Raw genomic sequence first — 22,184 nt, 5'->3', positions numbered from 1 at the left:
CAGAAATCGATATTTTTTAATATCATAATTACATGTTCACAATAATATCAATTTTTTTAATGACTTAGATTGGAATGGAGCACGATAGAGTAAAATCAGTCTTCTTTTTTTATTTCAAATATATAAAAGATTGGAAGCGATTAAATATCGAGTATTACGTTAGCTTGTGTTTAGACAGGTTTTTGCAATTTTTTCTTGCAGGTTTTTTTATAGATTTTTAACTTACTATATACATATATATAATTTATTATATTCTATATATTTTATAGCACAGAGACCGGTATTTCTTTTTAATATTGGGTTCCTAAAAGAGTCTTACCTAAAATATAATAAAATTTGATTTTCAGTTTCTCTCTCTTCTTTTTCTTTCTCTGACTTTTTTTATCCCTTTACATTTTCTTTCTGAATCGATACTTCTTAAATGTCTCGTGTGCGCTTCAACCGGTAGTTCGAAAAACGCTGAAAAATAAGCAGCGTCGCTCATCCACGGAATAATTTATTTTGACAGCCCGAAGCCACTAAGCCCTGCGGAAATTGTCTGCAGTCCCTCACAAAACTCTGTGCTATCTCTTTCCTTGTTCTCAGTTACTGTTCTCTTCGGCTAACTCCTTTCTGCACACTTTTCTCTCTCTCTCTCTCTCTCTCTCTCTTTCTCGGGTGAATCAACAATATGAGAAGCGTCCATTGTCGAATGCTTTTAAATTTGAAATACAAACCGTCCATCTTATCGCTTCTTATCTCGTCTCTCTATTCACTCTCTCGAGTTATCCATGTCATCGTACATGCATAATATCTGAAAAAATTTTTCATTTGCATTTTTTTCTTATATCATCTTTTGTGCTAACAGGAATATATATCTTTTTTTATTACTCATTTTATATTACTTTGATTTATTTGATATCTTTATAATGTAAACAGTTTTCAATGTATTTATTTGCTTGGAACATTTATAATGTCCAAAAAAACGTCATTTATTTATTATAACTTTTAAAATGATAGATTTTGAAGTTTAACAGAAATCATTAAACTACAATCCAAGTTGTATTACTCCAAATACTTTTTCAGATTGTTCATCATTAGCACATTAAGTCAATCTGTTATATGAATTTAAACACGCAAAAAAAAAAGTTGCAGTTTAAAGAGTTTGCAATGTTAGTATTATGTGGCTTATTAAGATTTCGCTCGAGAGTGTTGATTCACATCTCCTAAGAAGACTCGGGATTCCTTGGGAAACACAAATGTAATTAGAAGGCAGGGAAGCGGAAAGGGGATTAGTCACTTTGTAATCGTAATTCGGGAAAGTTTATGGCCCGCGGTTTATGAAGACGCATCCCGTCGAGTCGCCGGGAAAGTTCTGGTTATCGCGCTAACGAATTAAACCGATACAGCCGGGTTGCGGCATCTGTTACTAACGGCTTAACTCACTCGCCCTTTGCGTTGGATATACGGAGTACAGCCGGCATGAATATAAGTCGAAACTGGGGCACCTACATCAGACAGTTGCGGAAGGAACGGGAAATAAAAAAAAATCCCATATATCACAGACAGAGAAATCAAGGAGCGGGATAGTGAATTCATGTAGCTGAACTATCTACGAAAAGAGTTGAAAGACTGCAAAAATAAAAGATGTTTTCTCACGTAATTTATTGTAACGATTCCTATCTTTTGTTATTGCGAAATTTATAATAGGTGTGTACATAAATGTAATCATGTTTTTTTTTTTTTTAATTTACACGATACACTTTCATGAAAATATAAAATTTTTAATACACTAAAAATAAATAATCGAAAGAAAGTTTGATTAATTATATCATTTCTATTACAAAATTTACTGTTGAACTACATTTAATATATAGGATATATTTCGGGAATTTTTGTTGATAATTAAAAGAATTACTGATATATTAATATATTCATCAAACTTTAAAAATATGAAGTTACAATCTTATATATTTTTTAACACCTATAATACAATTAATATGTCAATAGAATATATTTTAATTACTGAAGTATGTCGATAAAAGGTAATTATGCCTATAAGTATCACAGCATGGCGGCGAGTTTAAGTAGATCGATTATTTGTCACGGTTTGTGTATTCATGTCTTTAAGGGAGCTTTAGGAACGTTTTCGAAGGTTTCCCTTCTCAAACTGACGCAAATATAACCGAGAAGCCTACCCTTGCGGCTTTCAATGCCTCGCCCTTTGATTTCCGGCTTCAAAGAAATGTGATCTCGTTAATGACGCATAACATCAGCAGAACTTTTCCGTTCAATTTCTTCTTCCTGTCAAGAAATAAACTATCGCTGTCAGTCGAACAATCAGCATTAGAGATCTGTAGAAAAAGTGTAGTTATAAATCACAAAGGAACAGTAAGTTTAATTTTCAATCAAACAGCTGTTCAAACGAAAAACATTTTTGGCAGAAAAATTATATATATATATATATATATTTGTGCTAATATAGCTGTTATTCTTTATAATTGTCATAGAAATATTGAATCTATCTTTACTCATGTAAAACTGCCAAATTTATATTACGCACACGTTCACAGCCTTAACGAGCTTGCTGGGGATTACAAATGTAAAAAAAAGGGGTATACTATATCTTTCGTTAACAGCAAACATTTTATACTACAGCTGTATGTGTCATGTTTATTGAGTACAGCGTTTAACTAGAAGCTGGTTATCAAATTTGTATGTGACACAAACAGAATGTCCATTACGCTTCCTGTATACCAAAAAAGATTTTGATTTGATATACTAGTTTTCTACAAAAAAATAGAGACAAATGGAAATTTTACAATTTAGCGTTTTCATAGATATATTTGTTATTTTTTTGTTTCTAATTTTAATCAATAAGGATCACATTTATATTGTATGTTCTCTGTGTGATTTAGTTGTTATATTTATGTCGAATCTATCTCATTGACCTTATCTACATAATTCGTTTTAATATATGATATTGAGGCTGACATAATCCATCAATTTTTAATGGCTTGTTATAATTTACAAGCATCAACGCCAACAAACGTCAATGAGGCAAGAAAAATTGCATTTGAGAGATCATTAAAGATTCAACGGATGTTATCTGTCTCGTTGGTGAAGATTGATGGATCGTCAATGTCTTTAACGAGATTTTGAGGCAATTGATGAGCCGAAAGTTAAGTGCTTGTTTGATCAAATTTGAGATAATTTTTTTCTTAGGTCATGGAGGTGTTATAAAAAAAGTATTAAGAAATTATTTTTAAATAAGAATCAGCTTTAATCATAAATGCACATATAATATATAATTAGTTTGATAATAAATCATTTGCTTTTATCAATATATTTATTTTATATTTTGTTATATTTATTATAAATACGAAAAATATGGCGTCTAGTAAAAAAATCATATCATATTAAATATATTATTGAATAAAGAGTTAGATGATATTATTATTTATAGATGCAAATAAATATTTTATTCTATTGCTTCCTGTTTCTAAAATTTTTATTTTATTATTTATTATTAATGAATTGTGAAATAACTCTGAGGGTCCAAGTTAGCACGATATTCCCTTCGCTCTTGAATCGTATGGAGGGAGTCTGTAGGATGTGTACGCTGTATGCGACGATACATCGTAAATGTAAAACCGCGTTGTAGGCCGTAGGTACCTCTTTGCCCCGGTGTGCATGAAGTATAAATAATTAGTATAATATATAAGCCTTCTGTGCGGCCGTGCGCGGTTTATCGACGTGACCCACGGCTTTCGAGGACGGCCACATTTTATCCGTTAAATTAGCGCGCACTGTCCGCGATTTGTCACTCGTTTTGAGAAAACCATTGTAGAGATAGATCATTCTGATGCGATTAAGCGCAAACGGAAACAGATGCAGGATGATGTTTGAAATAAAACATATCATCAGAGATTGTCAATGTTTGATCTTATTAAATCAACATTAAAATAGCGAGATAAAGGACGATGATATGTGTTAAACGAACGGAATAAACGCGTTATATCAATTTATTGAAAGCAATCTGGCCTAAAGCTTTGCCTACAGAATTTAAGACTATCTACGAAAATAATGGCCGCGGCGGAGATGCTGCGTGAAAGAAAAGCGAGATGCGTATGATGGTCCATTCTCCGCAACCCTAAGAGAGGACGGTGTCATGTTTCTTAATGCCAAAGACGATGCCCTAAAAGCGTTTCTCTGGCCGATCTCTTAACGCAACTTGAGCTAGTGATGACGCGCAAAATTTTCATTTGCGATAACAAGCGATTAAAAGAGAAAGAGAAAAAGCAAGAGGAGGACAAGGAATTTTTATGATAACGCGCACTACTATATGTATACATTATAATGTGTTTCATCATTTATTTTCCGGAAAGCTGCACTATTTATGAACTTTACGAGGAATAAATCTTGCTCATTTTGGAAATTATATTCTTGACTGCGCATCCTAAATTATGTAATCTTTCGACAATATATTTGTTCAATATATATTACTAGGTATTGTTGACGTACATTACTTATGCATATAAAGATCAGTTATATAACAAAGATAAAAGTTTGACGAGAAATCTATATTTCATATTTTTTGTAATGAACTCTTGGCAAAATCTTAAATGTATGTTTAGCAAAAATTATATAATAAAAGATATTGCAGAAATGTTACAAGTTGAAGAGATTTTTGACTTTGTATGGAACTTTAAGAACGTAAATAATTAGCAAGATAGCATTTCTCGACTTTCAAATGGATTTAAATTTGAGAAAACTTTAGTTGTGATAATTTTTAGTATGAAAAATTATCGCAACTAAAGTATATACAATATATACTAATTGAGATCTTATTTTTCTTTTCATCTCGAGAACTGCACAGCGTGCACATCCTCAAATTTTTGTCTCCTCTCTTCAACATTCTGCACAAATGTGTAATTTGCGTAATGAACCGCGATCGCAAGAAGTAATCCTCGTGGCTTCTAGGAGTTTGCTGGCCAGTTCGCGTCATGCGACTTGGCAAAAGGGAGAGCACGAAGATGAGGAAAAACGAGGATAAGGGCAGCAGGGAAAGGAAGAGACGACGAAACAGTCCATTTCACCTGTTTCTCTTGCTCTCTTTCTCTCTCTCTCTCTCTCTCTCTATCTATCTATCTCTCGTTCTTCATCCGTTTCCCCTCCCAGCCTCTTCAACTCGCCTCATAGAGGCGCATTCTCAGGCGATCCATTTCCAGATTAAACACGCGTAAAACTCCACTCTCATGCGGTACACACAAGAACTATGCTCCTCTCCCTTGCTTTCTTCTCCCTCCCCGTTCCTCTCTGCTTTCATGTCTTCTCTCCCCTTCGAACGTATATAGGGATCTCGAACATCCCCTTCGCTCCACACCCCGGAAAGTAGATGACAGGGGAAAAGACTCGCGTGTTATCATTTAAAACCTTTGTAAAAGCGAATTCCTTGGTTTCTGACAAACTGGAAATGTTTGCTTAATCGGACGATATCTCGAGGAAGCTGATTCGTAATATCAAAAAGCATTAAACATTTTTAAAGTGTACCAATTGCATAAAGCATTATGCATTTTATTATTAAAATGAATTAATGTTGTGTATGAGGAGATAACAGAATATATTTTTAAGTAATATATATTTCTGACAATTAAATTCTTTATAAAATTACGTTAAACATCCATTAATATTAATACTAATATTTTATAAGTATTAATATTAATGAATACACCAAGATATATATAAGGCATAAGTAATAAATGTCTTAAAGATATTTCCGTCACGCGATCTTACTAAAGTTATTGGCAACGTCTGTTTCCTTAACGTATCAATTTCCGGTTATCGGGCATGTTCGAAGTGAGGTCAGGGTCAGCCGAGATCGATGAGAACGATGTTAACGAGGCGTGCTGGATGCTGGCGCGGACGAAGGTACTACGAGGCAAGCGTTATCGCTTAAGATGGAACGTGACGTCGAAATGGAAAGTACGAAGGGAGAACCGCTCGACGAAGGGGGAGGACGAGACGCGTGCGAGGCATTCCGAGCACAAAGCTCTGTCGAGATGATGGGAATGTTTTGCTGGAAGGGTGTAACAACGGCACGGCTCGACTCGCGGAAGGTACGCAAAATGGGAGATACAGGGGGGTGAGATCTATTGAGCTCGTCGTGCGGCTGTGCCGCGCGCATATTAACACGTCATAATAATTACGAATGTAATCAGCGATGCGCGCGAGCTTCCTGAATCGCGCGTTTTGCTTTCACCTCTCGGTTGGCCGCCTCTTCCTCTGCCGAGGAGGAGCGGACTCGCGCGACGTAGATGAAAGATCTTTCTCTGCGAGGGTGGAATAAAAGTTCCAGCACGAAGAGTGGCGCACGGAAGTGAAGGGAAGGTTTTGCCAGGGATTTTCACGCTACGATATCTCGCTACGCCAATTTGTGTAATGAGACTGAGACTCATTAAAAGCAGAACAATGTTGAATAATACAAATGTAGATATTAACAAATGTAAGATATTTTTAAGTAGTGTATTAAAAAACGGTATAATTTCTGGAAAAATATCAAAGTTGCGAGGCAAAAAGATGTATAGAATTATTATCAAACATTATTATGCCTTCGAAATAAGTGCCACTTGACACAATTCCATTGTCGAAAAAGTAAAGTTCTCTCTTACTTTTGACAGTTAATATAATGATGCCGAGTGACTTGGGTCCCCAATGTCGGAATGTTGGATTTAATAGCGTACAGAAAATAGAAGGGCGACAGTTTCCAAAGAGAAACATTATAATCCATTGTACAAGTTGGAGAACGAAGAGCGACGGAAAGTCTTAAGTAATCGTTAGAAAATCAATGGCGAGTTCTCAGGCGGTGTCTCACGGACAATGTGCAATAATCCACGGTCGAGAGTCGAGAGGAGGCTGCAGGCTTTCCCACGAAATAAGCGGTTAGGCAGTCGAGAAATGGGGAACGTGTTGGAAACGGGGAAGTGTATCCTCCATCATCGAAGTTGCAAGTTGTCGGCTAATTGCATAGTTCGCCTTCTTGCCTGCAAACATCCAAATCGTTACGAATACTTGGCTCGAACTTAAGCTTTCCTTTTTCAATCTTTAGTATTTTCTACGAGTTCACACTTTGTGCGATTATATTTTGTAAATATACGGCCCGTGTGTTATTTAGTATACAAGAAGTTGTGTAATCCTTGAAACAGCAATACTAAAAACAAAACTGGAAACAGTTATTTCAATATGAAATAATATTTTTGAGATATTACAGACAATAGTTAGAGAGAAATATATATTAGTTTCAAATTTCGGAATATATTAAAATTAAAACACATTTAATTGAAGACTTAAAAATATCTCATTTGATACTCGCGCGAAGTTTACGCAATTGATTATGATATAAATAATAATAATTATAAAACACGCATTTTAAATAAAATTTGTACATATAACTGCGAAAAAATATTTGATGTATTTATATTAGAAGCTACTATTGCACTAATTGCACGTTGTCTGATATACGGTCATTCATCGTGCTTGAGAAATCTTGACGCGTCTACTGAATCGGGATTCTTATCGTGGCGCGAGATATTCCGTTGCAGAATCAAAATACAAGTGGACGAGACGGGAACGCGTTGTTGTTCCGGTCGCTTAAATAATTCATAAGCAATATCGCGCCGTGGGTCGCGGTCACGTCTCGGCTTCCCCACTGATTGGCTCGAATTTACGAGCCATTGTCGCCTGATTGGCCGCGCTTGTGCGACGGATGGTGGTTTCGTAAAGAGAAGCACTTTATCGCCCGAGAGCATTGACGCGCCGAGCGAGCGACGTCGCCGGCAGGAAAGAGCATGAAACGCTTTCGGTAATTCCTCTAAGGCTCGCCGTTTTCTCCACCGTTTCATCGCCGCCAACCACGCTCCCGATTTAACCCCGTCGAATTCCTTCGTCCCGCACAAAAGCTCCTCTTGAGATATCCCGATAGAAATGGGAAACATCAGCGCGCGCTCACTCTTTCTCTCTTTTTTTTTTTTTCTCTTTCCTTTCTAACATTTGCTGCTCTTTGTGCGGCATTTGTTGGCATCATTTCATCCGCGAGACGATACCGTCGGATATCTATTTCGACTAGATGTACTCATGGATATGATTACAATTCCTTTATCAATCGAATCTCAAATTGAATGTTTGCTAAAAATTTGTTCTTTTTTTTTTTTTAAATATTTTTATGATTTATTTTAATATATAAATTTTAATATAAATATATATATATATATATATATATATATATATATATATGTATATTTATATTAAAAAATAAAAATATATAAAACTAAAAAAATCTAGAAATATATATATTTATATTAAAATATATATTTTAATAAGAATATTCGTAGCAACAAAAATTTCACTATTCGGAAGAATAGGTTACTGCATGGTATGTCCCAATCCTTTTTCATCTCAATTTCTTCAGATCACGTTTGTCATATCCGTGCGAAATTTCGACGCAACGTGTCGATGCTTCGAAAGCATTCGGTAAACTCTCCTAAAGTTTCCACGATACCTTCTTCCGCGACGATGGCGTGAGTTTGCGAAGGGATATTATTATGCCCGCTGCACACGCCCTCGCGAGTTGCAATTTCGGTTCGGTCTGGTAGACCTCGTTGCCTGTGACACTTTGACGCAAGCTCGGAGCAGAGAACGGTGTCCGGAGAGCGCCTGTGCCAGGCAGTTATGAGTTGCTTAATTGTTTTGTCACTGTTCGTCCCGACCTCGTCGCGGCGGCAACGTTCTCGTTGTCGTCGCTGTCGTTTGTCTAAGCCGCGGCGAGAGTTTCTCGAAAACGTTTCCCCGGGATAGCCATGACTTGACCCCTCAATAACTTGGACCGCGCGCACGAGATTCTGATTTTGCGCAAAATTGCCAGGGACGATTGCATTGTTCGCTGAAGATAAAGTTTGCAATAATCATAGCGGACCAGCAGCGAATTGACGGCGCAATTTGTCTAAAATAATTCAATTTTGATTATCTTTGATAAACATTGAGACATATGCATTATGCTTTCCATTGTACAATAGATTTTTATTTTTTAAAGATTATTCCTTAATAAACTAATATATAAAATAAATAGCAGAATAAAAATAGCAGTTTCACAGGTTTTTCATTTTATAATTTAATTACAATATTTTAGAGCAATTTTGTTTTATTATTTATATTAGTCAGCAGATGCGCGGTATCTCTAGGAATATTTCAAATATTATATTTTTCGTCGTTTAAATTTCTTTTTTATTATTAAACAATGTGAGATTATAAATAATTTTAATTTATAATTTGTGTAATAATGCATTTGTATCTTTCATTGACATAACTTGATATCTGCACGATTTTTTATAATTGTATTATAATTCTCGTTAATATATATTTAATTATATATATTTATAACTCTTCTTGTAACATACTTTTAATCGTTATCTATTTGTTTTTATATTTCTTCCTGCTCAATTGCAGTCGTTGTAAAGAGCCAACCAGATGGCAACCGTTAAAAGGATACATCATACCATGATATTGGCTGGCGCCGAATGTCGGTGACGCTGTCGAAGAGACTTCTGACAAGCGTTATTATTAAAAATCTGAAGAACCGTGAGCTCGATGCTCTAGAAACGAAACAAGCATCCGCCGTCTGAGAGAGTTTGTGAAATAAGTTATCTGTATATTCGATATTTAAAGTAGAATATTTTATTTTCAAAAAGGCAAAACATTAGTTCATGCATTCTGGATGAATTGCATTGTTCGAATGACAAACTCGGTGAGTTTTTCAGGTTTTCTTTTTTTAGAGTAATAAAAAGCAAGCTTAACTCGGTATAGCTCAGCCGCCTGATCAGTACAGAATAAAGTCAGTAGTAGCATAAATTTATTTTTTTCTGATTATGGAGCGGCAACGTATTTGAATTAATTTTTGTTTATCAGCTCTTTTTAATGTGATATTTTGTTAAATATTTTAAATGGAACAGCTTGAGCGAGCCTCTTTTATGATGAATCTGTCGAATTTTCATAGAAATTATCCGAGGTGTCGCTTCGACACCTTTGCAATATCGATCGATTTTGCAATAACGACATATTCGTTGCGCGGGAAAAATAATGTGCGCCGAATCGAAACGGGAGTCCATTTTTATCGACCTATACATCTTGACGGCAGTCGCGGTGGAACCGTGAACAAGACGCAGAATGGTCTCTTGGTACGCAGCTGGCGCGAATATTAAAAGCAATCGCTCTCAGTCCCGCGTAATAACTGACCGCCCGATAGTATATAGTTGTGCTTGCAGTTGTACTTACCCGCACTTTGCAATCCGCATTTGTGCGAATAGAATAATAGTCGTCGCTGTGAATTTCTTCCTTTATTTATTTAGTTTGCCATGTTTTATATGACGTGCACAGTTTTATATATATATATATATATACATAAAACTTCTAACAATAGCAAAACTAACACGTTTAAAATACTTCAAACTCTAGGCATTGAAAATTTTTTAAATACACGAAGAATACTTAAAGAAAAAAATTAAATTATGTTTCAATAATATAAAATAATATAAAAATTAATATAATATAAAAAATAATGAAAATTTAATGTTTGTTATTTTATCGGGTACTTGTTAATTTAAATACAATTATTTAAATACAAATCTGACATTAAGGATGACACATCTGTATAATTACTCGCAGAGAATTTTTTTTTTTTTCATCGATATAATAGCGGATGTATAAAACTAGGCGAGGATAAGATGCACGAGAAATGAAACAATGATATTCCGTCATCGTAAAACTAGAAAAAAAGCTCACGAATGACAAAGGCAGTATTTCACTCAGAGACCTGAATTACACGAGACGAATATCCACGACATTACTGACAAGAGCGCCTAGATAGATTAAAGTTCGGCAAAGTAAAATAAACTAACATAAGTAAAGCGGAATTATATGTACATTTTTCATATAATTTTTATAAATTAACAGATTTTTGTCAAAATACGAGTATAAATGAAGGTGATTGTCTTGAAACTGTCTTCTAAGAAAAAGTTGGCATTAATTTTCACTAAAAGTAAATTAGAAATCTTATTGGAATTGCAAAAATAATTCTCTTTTAATAAACATTTCTGCAGATTGATAAATCTAAAAGGAATTAAGTATTTCTTTTCTAACTCTTAAGTAATGTCTCCGTTTTTACACGGAAACGATGACGTCGACGACAAAATAATGGGGAGGAAAGGGAGGAAAAAAGGACCGACCGTTCGGCACGGCAGAAATGATCAGTTGCAAAATCGTAGTCGCGTATTTGCCTTTAATTTGCCGAGCGAATTAACCGAATATTTGAGACGGGCAAACGCTATACCCCGTACCATTGAGGTTGGGGATGGAAACGAATCGACAGTGTCTGAAATTTAATAATAATTCTCTCGTTTCCAAATCCCCACATCGCCAAATATGACATCGTCGATGAATTCCCGCCGCCTCTATCGCCGCCTCGCTACGCGAGTTCGATGTTGTCCGAACGGAGACTACTCGGGATAGAAATAAATTATAAGCACTCTCTTTGTTTAAATAGTTAACGAGCCGACGGAAAACCGTTCTGTCGAAATAGAAACCCGAATAAATAGGCTATATAGGCCTGTACAACTCGCCGATCGCCAAATGATTCTTAGTCGAATACGGGCATGATTCTTAGCTTAAGAACATGCACTAAAATGCTCCTGTTTTGCTTCTATATATTTGTGTGAAGCGGTCTTTTTTTATTTAAACACTGACTAAAACCTTTCAAAACTGCTGGATAAATAAGCATGTGAAAATTCAATGAGAGAGAGAGAGAGAGAGAGACTAATTCTTACATATTATTCACCAAATTTTCAACTTTTAATGGATGTAATGGAAGTGCAAACATAGCCATCATATTGAACAGGAATTTAAAAAATATTTTTGTAAATTTAAAAGAAATAAACTGTATAGTATAATATCAATAATTTGTACAACATAAATAATTATTTGTTTTCTCTGTAATGAGCTCTCCGTCTTCTAAATCTAAAAAATAGGAAATGCGATGATCGATGGATGTGTATCTGTCAGTCATAAAAGTCGATCACACTTTAATAAAGGTTGAATAGACCTGCTATACAGTATTTCAGCTTTGTAAAAGCATTTGACAATTGGCAAATTTGAAAAAAAGAAATTGAAAGAATAGAAAAAATTGATCCATTTCTTGAAATCATTGCTTGTTTCTATTATGCTAAAAAATTTGCGCTATTTTTCATTTCCTTAAAATAATCAAAACAAGAGAGAATTCTGAAGATATTAGAAAAATAGAACATATGGAATAATGGTATCGCTCTTCGACAATGTAAATGTTTTGGTATCAATATTGACGGATTCAAGATTATTTTTAAAAATAAATTTCGTCGCTCTAATGACGAATGACTCACGTGTACGCAGCTTTGGAATTCGGCCGTCGTAATTCGAGCCGCAAATCGTTTGTTCCCTCGACGTTATAATAGAAACTTTAACGTTATACGGCCTTCCCGGCTATTTCCATGTCTCTTCCGTCTTTGGTACGAACGCGCCGCCACATACTTCGTATAACAGTTTAACCAGCATTCGAATTCCTACAGAATTAGCGCGAGTTCGCCTGTGAAATTTCTCGTTCGCGTTATCCGCGGATGCAGTTCGCCGTGGGAGAAGCAACGAGAGAGAGAGAGAGAGAGAGAGAGGATCCGTAAGAGAGGAGAGAATTGAGGTTTCGGAGGGAGACCGCTTACGGTCGCGATGGTGGTAGCGACGGGGCACGCAGCGGAAGAGGGAGAGAGGTGCGGAGGGTTTGCGAAGAATGGCGTCGTGAATTACTTTTCCAAATGCTCCCGATCCGACTCGAGGCTCTCCTTTCTACCGCGCCCCTTCAGGGTAGAAGCATTCAAGGGTAGGTGGCTCTTCCAATTTCCAGGCGTGCCAACCAGATTGAATTTCTATCGTCGTCGACGACAACGACGACGACGACGACGACGGTTGGCGGCCGATCATTTCGCGAGATATCGGGTAACTGGGTTATGTTTGCGAAAATGGCTTCGAGCCTCTCGATTTTTCTCGGTAATGCTACTCTCTCCGTTCCCGATAATGTTCTCCTTCTTTCCTCCCGGTCTTCACGCGCCTACATTCTCTTTCGTCTATCTTTTCTCTCTACGGGATTCATTCTTTCCATCTCCTCGTTACCAACTCTCTGCTCTGTCCCCCGCAAAACTATCGTTCGATGAGGCGAATCAAATGAATGCTCTCACGTTGATCGATCGCACGGCCGCGAATTGTGTCTCGTTGACAAACGTTTATTGCATCAGATAGACAAAAGTGATGACGACAGATAGCATCGTCTTCTTGATATTTATCACACTATACGATACAATTTAAATCTCAGGGAGAATCCTGAATTAAAAGTTCGAATTCTAGTAGCATATATTGATTACGAGTATTACTAAAATGGGAATTGCTATCAAACTAAAACAATCGAATGAAATATTAGAGCTATATAGGTATAAGGATAAAAGGTAGGATAGTATCTGAAAAATATAAATATATTAATTATTTTTTTAATTTAATTTTGCAAGAGAATATGTCTTTAGAATATGACTAATAGCATCCAAATTTTTTCCATTTTGTTTATCCTCGCGTCTATAAACTAGAAGTATCATTGGTTGTTCCAGTTTCTCAGTATATATATATATATATATATATATATATATATATATATATATATATATATATGTATATACCCGTATCATAGTTATAGCATGCAACTTCGTATCCGACGTACGACATGTACAGCGAAATCCGTTGCAAATAGCTCCTGCGGGTGCAGTAGCGAAGTTTGAAACGTACTCTTCCTTCATCCCCGCCCTACCTTTTCGTCGTATCGGCAGGCGAGATCAGAAGAAGAGGTATTACCGAAGCGAAAGAACGAAGGGAAGACTTTCTCGTCGTCGTCGTCGTCGTCATCATGGTTGACGATGTCGAGACGCTACTCGTCCGGGAGCGTGCGAGCGACCGGTGTGAACTTCGCCGTAGGGGATTATGCAAACGGGAATGGTTCCCGAGATCGGGGGAGGAGAGAGAGAGAGAGAGAGATAGAGAAAACCGCGTCGTCGGGGTGGATGATGACGGTGACGGCGGGCGATGGGGTGGAGGAGGGGGGAGGAGGAGGTTCTCTTGCTTGTCATTACCACGTTCGTGGCTTCCATCGCCCGGGGTGCCGGTCGCTCTCTGTTACGAGAAAGCTTGGGAGTAGTAAAACTCGCCCCCTTCTCGGTTTGCGCACGAGAATACATTCTCTTTTGTTTTCTCTCTTTCTACTTTCTTTTTTAAGTGGCGCTCCGATGACGCTCTCAAAGCTAATTATACAAGCGTTCGCTCGAAGCCTCGCATCCACCTGATATAAAATAATTCGAGATCGCGAAAGTGCGCCAAGTGAGGCAAATGAGAAAATCGGGATTTTATAATTTGTGAAACGGCAGCGACAGCGCCATTTCGAGGATATTCATAATGTTATCGTAGCGTATAATTTCAATTTATCTTTCCGGAAAATAAAATCTCAGGCAGTAGAGTAGGTAAATCTTAGATAAGAGAGTAGAAACCTATTTGCGTTAATAATGTATAGATAAGTTAAAATCCTCCCTTCCTTCCTTTCCTTTCCAGCAGTAATTTATCTTAATCTTTTTCATAGTGTTGCGATATGCATTTACTAAGACACTCTATTTTCTGTCATAAATATATGTTATAGTTTGTAAAGAATTATCGTTATGATTTGCAATAGTTAGCAGAACGGTGGTAATATGACATAGCGAAACTCAGAAACTGGGTAGTCACGTTTAGCACTGAATGCGCGCCGAGAATGCAGATGTTGTTTCATTTAGCATTAGAACAACTGATGAACTGATCGACTGATCCCTTCATGATGTTTAAATTATAATAGGGTGATATTTTCAGTAAATGCTAGTGTTAACAATAAATACTCTTGTGGATTTTTCCACGAGCTTAATGTTCATGATGTTATTATTTATCTCACGGTATATAAGTCTAATATACAGGATGACTTACAATAATGTGTAACTTTGACAAACTAATTTATAATATCGTTTCTATTTACTTCATATACATAAGTAATTAAACTTATACTTTTATTTAATAATTCTCGCGCGCGCACATAATTAAGTTTAAATTGTAGATTTTGTAATAGATTCACTCATTCTTAATAAAAAATCTTTGTCGTTAATATAATTTATATTAATCGATATTCTGATAAAAATTCTTTCTTGGAACTGATATGATGATTTTGCTTTACAAGAATTTTTAGATTTATTTGTTTTATAATAAATTGATAGTGGAAAAAATTGTTTCATAGATATTGATCATACAACATATACATATATAGTAAATTAAAAGGATTGAGATAAAACCATTGATAATCAAAATGATTTGTATGGTGAAAAGGAAAATGTAATAACGTATGTGAAGAGTAATCGAAATGTAGTCACGTAATACTGAAATCATGCAATACAAAAGCAAGACTAATCAACATAGCTCTATTCATTGATCAAAATCGGCAACCAGTTGGGGAATTCGAGATTAGGTCTTCGGGATTTGGCCAAAGCGTTCGGAAATACACTATATGGATATTGGCGAGGAATAACGGCTTTGAATTTGAATCTGTGACATAGAAGCTACTCACATCGTTTTGCGGTCGATGCGGGAATTGAGCGTAGATTGCCATACATTCGCGAAAATATCATTTCGTATAAGAAAGTTTTAACCGAATTTTGCAACACAATTTACGCGCTATCTCTCAAAAATACTATACTAAATATATATGCTATTAAAAAATATATATCCTTTTAAATTATATACTATGAAATATTATTATAAACAAATCTATTCTCTTTATTTTTTAAAAGGTCAATATTTATATATGTATATATAAACGCATTGAAAATATTCTACTTGTACTTGTAAATTTTTTAAACTTTTCATCTTTGCAAAATTTACTGTTATAGTATTTTGAAAATAGAGATTATCGCGCTCGAATTGCTTATCTGAAAGTATGCAAAAATTTTTAAATGCCAAATTTCAATGTTTTGCTAAATTTTCAAGTATCTCTTAATCCACTATTGAATATACATTTTATTATATAATCCATAAATATATTCTTCTGCAAATTTTTAATGACGGAAAACGATTTTTGTGAAAGAACTGGCAAAGAAAAAGAGTGAGTCGGTTCGCCGCGTCACAAATTTACGTGGCTGTCGCGTCGGAAGTTCCTTGGTTTTGTGGCATATAGGGCAATTTCCCCAAGCTTCGCTTTTTTAGTGGAGCGCGGAACATAAGGCGCGCTTATACGTTTGATTTAGTCGGTGTGTTTCATCTCCCACGGGATGGTCCGCGAAGTGAAAAGAGGCGGCGGCGGCGGCGGCGGAGGTAACCCAGAGTTCGGTTTAGTCGACTCGGAGTTCTCGAGAGCATCTACTCTTTATTACTATGTAATTAATTGTAATGGGGATTTCAACTGGGAAAACAGTCCGGCGAGAGAGCTTCCCCTTTTGTACGTTCGTTCATTCTTGTTTCCTCCCTTTTCTCCGCGTTTTCCCACTGCGCTCGCGCATAATACGTATTTTCATATTTGTTTCTTCTCTTTGCCCTCGCAAACTCGCAGGCGAATAAGATTTGTCCCCCCGAGTTTGAATTCGCATGTGGCGCGTAATGTTCTTTTCCAGATTATATCGCTGTAGGGAAACTCTAGGATTATGAGGCAGCTTGTTTGAGATTTATTATTGAGAAATTTAAATAAGTTGCTAAACGCAAATTTTTATTTATTCTATAATATTAAGCATTTTTTTATGTATTAATTAAATTTTAGATATTTTATTTAATTTCTTTGCTTTTTCTCTGTTTCAGATCGACCCAAAGGTAGCATTTCCTAGGAGAACACATCCAAAGGTAAGAAAATTTATTATATCAATATTTCAAGTTATATGTCGTTATTAACTCGAGCCTCTCTCTTTATTCATCGTGTTTGCGATTTAATATTCAATTGCACTTACAAAAATTAAAAACGAATATATTATGAGAGAGAGAGAGAGAGAGAGAGAGTAGAAATTACATATTATTAAAAATATCACCAAAATAATATATGTATAATAGCATCAAAAGTAATTAAAGAGAGCATACAGCTAAATGTCAAAGTATCATCTCTGATACTATCGATAGTTTAATCTCGTAAACGCCAAAGTGCTAAAGATTGCCATTACGGATGCAAACTTTATCGGAAGCAATTCTAACGCGAGAAATCGAAATGGTTTCGCCCATTTGCGAACGCTGACGTTTATCATACCAGTCCCCAACGGCGTGGTAGAGTAAAATAGTGGGTTAACGAGAATTACTCGGGCTCGCCACTAGGTTCATTTGGAACTCGGCTATTTTTGCCGTGCGTAGAAAAAGCACGGATGTTGAAAAGCGACGATGGCAGTAGCAGTATAACAGTGGCAAAGGGGTGAGAGAGGCAACCGGGAAGGTACGAGTTTAAAAAGTCGAATGATGGCGCGTTCGAAGGGCGTGATTGAAGAGGGAATAATAAAGCCGTCTCTCTACGCAATAAGAGCAATTAAACGTAATTCATTTCGAAACCCGGAATTACTTCCTTGTTGGCTAGATAATCGCGGCAACGAAGCGACGTTCGGTCGCGTCGAGGAAACGCGCGAACGAAACTATGTAAAGCGAGACGAGAGAAATATAGTAGCCGATAGAGCGAGCGAGATAGAGGGGAATTGTACATTGAGTGCACGCATACAGAGAAGTGCGCGCCAACGGTAAAGTGGCGAGAGAAATTTGCGCGACTTAATAATATAAATGCCACGGACGCGAATTACCGGCGAGTGAATGACTGAATTGCGCTAATTTTAATTGTACTCTTTCCCCTCCTCTCCCGATGCGAGCCGCTCTTTTTTTTCTGCCGCGGCTATTCTCCTACCTTTGTCCATCGTCGCATGTTTTTACGTTTTTACGACGCGCGTGCGCGCGCGGCCATCCCTCTTTCCAGCTCGACCCCTCGCTCGCTCGCACCCTTCCAGCCTTTTATTTCGATGGCAGAATCCGAAGGGACATAATTTACGACGCGCGTGTGGCCGAAATCACGACCCCAGCGAGTGCCGCCGATAATCACGCGTCTCGCCAATCGGAAAGTGTCAGGCGACCTGAAAGTGAATGAAACATTTGTCGAGAAAAATAAATTTTTCGAATCACGAGAGAAATAGAACACTCCTTTTGGCCCGTAGACTTGAAATCGGAACAAATGTCACTTTTATGTTGCATATGACAATCTTGTGTTTGGAAGTTCCGACTAAACCTCATCTATCACAAACGCAGAATATTTCGCAGTGCCAAAATTTCGAATCTCGACTTTAGAACTTTAGCTGTGAGAGATAAAATATTCTTCAAATAAATATAAGACATGGAGATAACTTTTCACCAAACCCAAACAAGACGTTACAGAATGTTTTAATATTTAACAAAATAATAAAATGCACATCAAATATTTATTAGTATTGATCAAATAATTAAATCTCGTATTGCACAATATGATTTAATTTGACGACTCTATAATGGGAATTTCTGGAAAACTCAGGAATACGAAATTTATATCGCAAGCCGTCTCGCAAACTAATGCGCGAATACATGGTGTTCGAAATAACACAACCGGTGCGATGCATGTAATATATGTAACATACACGAGTCTACCGTTTTGGCAAACGGATATGAAACGTGGGAAATGTAATTTTCATAAAATAACGCGCGTCGGCTTCTCGCCGGCCCCACTTTTATTTCGCGCCTTCGTACTGCAAAGGTTTGAATAAGTTGTGTACAATGCACGCTTTGAGATCAGAAACAATATCAGGAAATCCTTTCGCTCGATTTGCAATACTTGCCGCAAATGGAAAAAATATGGGTCATTTTACATCCTCAGATTGTATTGATGTCGTGTACGCATATTTTTTTATATCTGTGTAAAAGGGACAGAATGGAACATGTGTGTTTATTATTCTATATAAAATCTAAAATAAAGATGAGATGATCTGTAATAGAATAAGACGCAACGCATGGCGCGATAACGAACCTATTCGACTAACTTCCAATGTCTTTTTTATGATGATGCGATATAAGAATGGTCCATTATTTTGCTTGACTGCACACGACGCGATTCTGTTTCGATGGCTGCGAGAGTCAAATTAATAATATCGCTCGCTCGCGAGGACACACAATGGAACATAAATTAATAACGCTGGTTCGTCAACACCCGAAACGCACCCGTTAGACCCGCTGAACTTTAGGAAGAGAACCGTACCCGCCGCAAAGTTCATTGAAATGTCACCGGGTGCTCCCGCGCTCGTCGTAACAACCTTCTTGAGACCGCACGCCGGAAGCGCTTTGTTACCGCACTTCCGGTCTAACGGAAATGGCGCAATGCGCTTCCGACACGGCGGAAAAGTAGCGACAGTCATTACCGAGCTCTCTCTCTTTCTCGCTTTATACCGTCCCTTTGCGGCGAATGCGCGAAAAAAAGGCTACGGCAAAGATTTTTATCCACTTTTCGAGGAAAATGCAAGACGTACTTCAGATAATTGTCGGGAAGTTTTGTAGTCGAAGAAATGAATACTCGCAGTAACTAGAGATCCATTTTTAATTAAAGAGTATACTCATCTTTAACGATCTATCCAAAAAAAGATATTTATTGTTTAAATGATGTAAATATCGCTCTCTGATTTCTGAAAAAATATCGGTAAAATTATACATTTTTTCTCAAGTATTGTATTTATTCTGAAAATATAAGGAAATTTGTCACATAGTGACAAAGTTTCTAAACAGTCTGTGTGTGTATAATCGAATAGTTAAAAATATATTTTTTTTTAAATACAAGTCTTGGAGTCTGTTTAATTGTGTATTTCATTTCATTGATAAATATATCAGCATCGTGAGTGCATCTGACCGCGAAGGGGCACTTTTGCGTAATTTAGTTAGGATAGAAAAGCCGCTGTTTGGCAATAGTACGACGCGATAACTCGCGTCGTAACCACGATCTGGAAAACTATGGCGAAACGAGGGATACGAGACGGAACTAGCGCGACGCATAAACCTTGCTAGCCATCGATGGCGCGCGGTCTCCCCTTAGTCGGAACGGACGGCTGCCTGGACGATAATGGCATCGCCAACCCCGGTATAATACCCACTTGTTACTGAGTAGTACACAGTAGTAATACGTACACGCAAGATACACAGACGTTATACAGCGGGAGGATATTACTCCAACCGCGCCGCGCAAGCTCGAAAGGCGCGCGGAAGATAGAGAAAATAAAGATGCGAAAAGAGAAAAAAAAGGGGGAGGAAGGGACAGGAGAAAGCGAGAAAAGATGTATCTTTGAATGACGCGCGAGAAAAAGAGAGAGGATGCGGCAAGGGAGATGGGACGGGTCAGAGGGAAAAAAAGAGAGCGAGAAAAAGGGAGATTGGCGGAGGGAAGGGAAAACCCAGGAAGAGAGGGTGAGAGCTGGGATAGTTGCACCATGTCTCGCGTAACGAGCTGTCGGCTCCCCAGGGTGTTCAAGCTTCCCTTCGCCCGTCTCTCTCTCTCTCTCTCTCTCTCTCTCATGTCCTCCGGCTCTCTTCGTCCACCACAGCAACGTCTCTACCTATGTGCCCTCGCAGCGCCGTCCCGTTACTCCGCCTTTCACGAGAACTCGTTTTGTTTCCTCTCCGTCGTGTGAGAGATATCTACCTACTCGACTCAAGCGGGGCGCCAAATATATCGTCGATATCCAGCAGCCCCCGATCACGCGACATTCTTCGCCGCTGCCACCGCGCCTTAATGTTATCTTATATGATTTGTTTGACTTTGTCTCTCGCGGAGCCCTCGGCGACAAGTCCTCCGTGCTATTTTTTACCTTATTTTCGGGCGAGCACGCCAATGTAATTTGGAGTTTTTGGGATTCACTCTCTGCAAAATTATATCCTTCTTTCTTAATTATCGACAACTGTTCAATTATATTACAATATAAGGATAATAAGATAATAGTTAGTAGTTTGGGAGGATAGAGCAAGAATGCTTATATTGGAATGAAGTTTTACTATGAATAATTTTTAATTTTAATTTAACTTTAGACAGTGAAGATTTGTTGAAATAATATTTAAGCGACTTTTTTATAGCTATAAGTTTAACTAGTTAAAATTTAACTATGCGACATAATATGAAAAAGGATGTAAAAAAATACATTTAGCATATAATATAGTAATCAGCACAACCCATGGAAATTTCATGAATATTTAAATTAAAGCTTATGTTACTTTCTCGAGATAATTCTAATACTTTTTTCCTTATACTTTTTCTCACGAAGTTAATTTTACTAGAGTAATATCATTTTCAATTTAACGTTAACTGCAAAGAAAATTCTTTGTTACATTTCTGCAATCATTACAATTTCCATGTAGATTGTATAATAACTATTTTACAAAGGCTCAGTCGAGAAAACTTAATCAGTTTGAGATGATGAAAAGATGAATGAAGAAACACGGAATGCTAACAAAAAGGAACGGAATCTTCGGAATATAGTGAAAGGGAAGATGAGAGATTGATTCAAGTTCAAATAATCGGCGCATCAAAAAAAAAAAAAACTTGAATGATGCTTTGAAAGAAACGAGAGGCGATAATCGCGAGCATTATTTTCGCTTAAAGTTTAGCGATTCGTCCCATGAACGCGTCATACGTAAAAATGATATAAAAACCATCGGGGTTGAGCGTTAAGGATCTACCTACGTTATCGCTCTCCCACGAGGCCTATTCGTAATTCCGACCGGAGCAAGGATTACGGATGTGTTGTGCACATCCTTTGGCCGATCCCTGGCTCCGTCTCGTCCCGCGCGCCGGTTCGGCTCAAAAGGGACCTGTTACATACATCTGCCGGGCGGGAGGGGGAGGGTGGTAAGAGGGATGGGTGGGTGGGAGGGGGAGGAGAGGCTAAATACGCTGCCGGGCAAACTCCACGGTCGGCATTAGAGCGAAATCCCATGCATTTTATACGCGCCCGGATCATTCAGCGCGACGACTCGTTGGTTATGGCGGCTGTGTACTCTACGACGACCCTGTT

The 22,184-nt window shown here is 37.3% G+C and overlaps 1 protein-coding gene across 2 annotated transcripts in view; it reads left to right on the top strand.

The window, feature by feature from the left end:
- The window catches only part of LOC126849779 (RNA-binding protein Musashi homolog Rbp6), a 590,853-nt gene that overhangs the window by 352,730 nt on the left and 215,939 nt on the right, over positions 1-22,184 (top strand). For both annotated transcript variants that reach the window (XM_050592007.1, XM_050592006.1), the window contains exon 5: positions 16,948-16,989. In XM_050592007.1, coding sequence (XP_050447964.1) covers positions 16,948-16,989 — 42 coding nt within the window. The remainder of the gene's footprint in view (positions 1-16,947; positions 16,990-22,184) is intronic.

Source organism: Cataglyphis hispanica, chromosome 5 (genome assembly GCF_021464435.1).
Source record: "Cataglyphis hispanica isolate Lineage 1 chromosome 5, ULB_Chis1_1.0, whole genome shotgun sequence".
In the NCBI taxonomy this organism is placed as follows: domain Eukaryota; kingdom Metazoa; phylum Arthropoda; class Insecta; order Hymenoptera; family Formicidae; genus Cataglyphis; species Cataglyphis hispanica.
The sequence above is the reverse complement of the archived record's forward strand: the minus strand, read 5'-3'. Positions and strand labels throughout refer to the sequence as shown.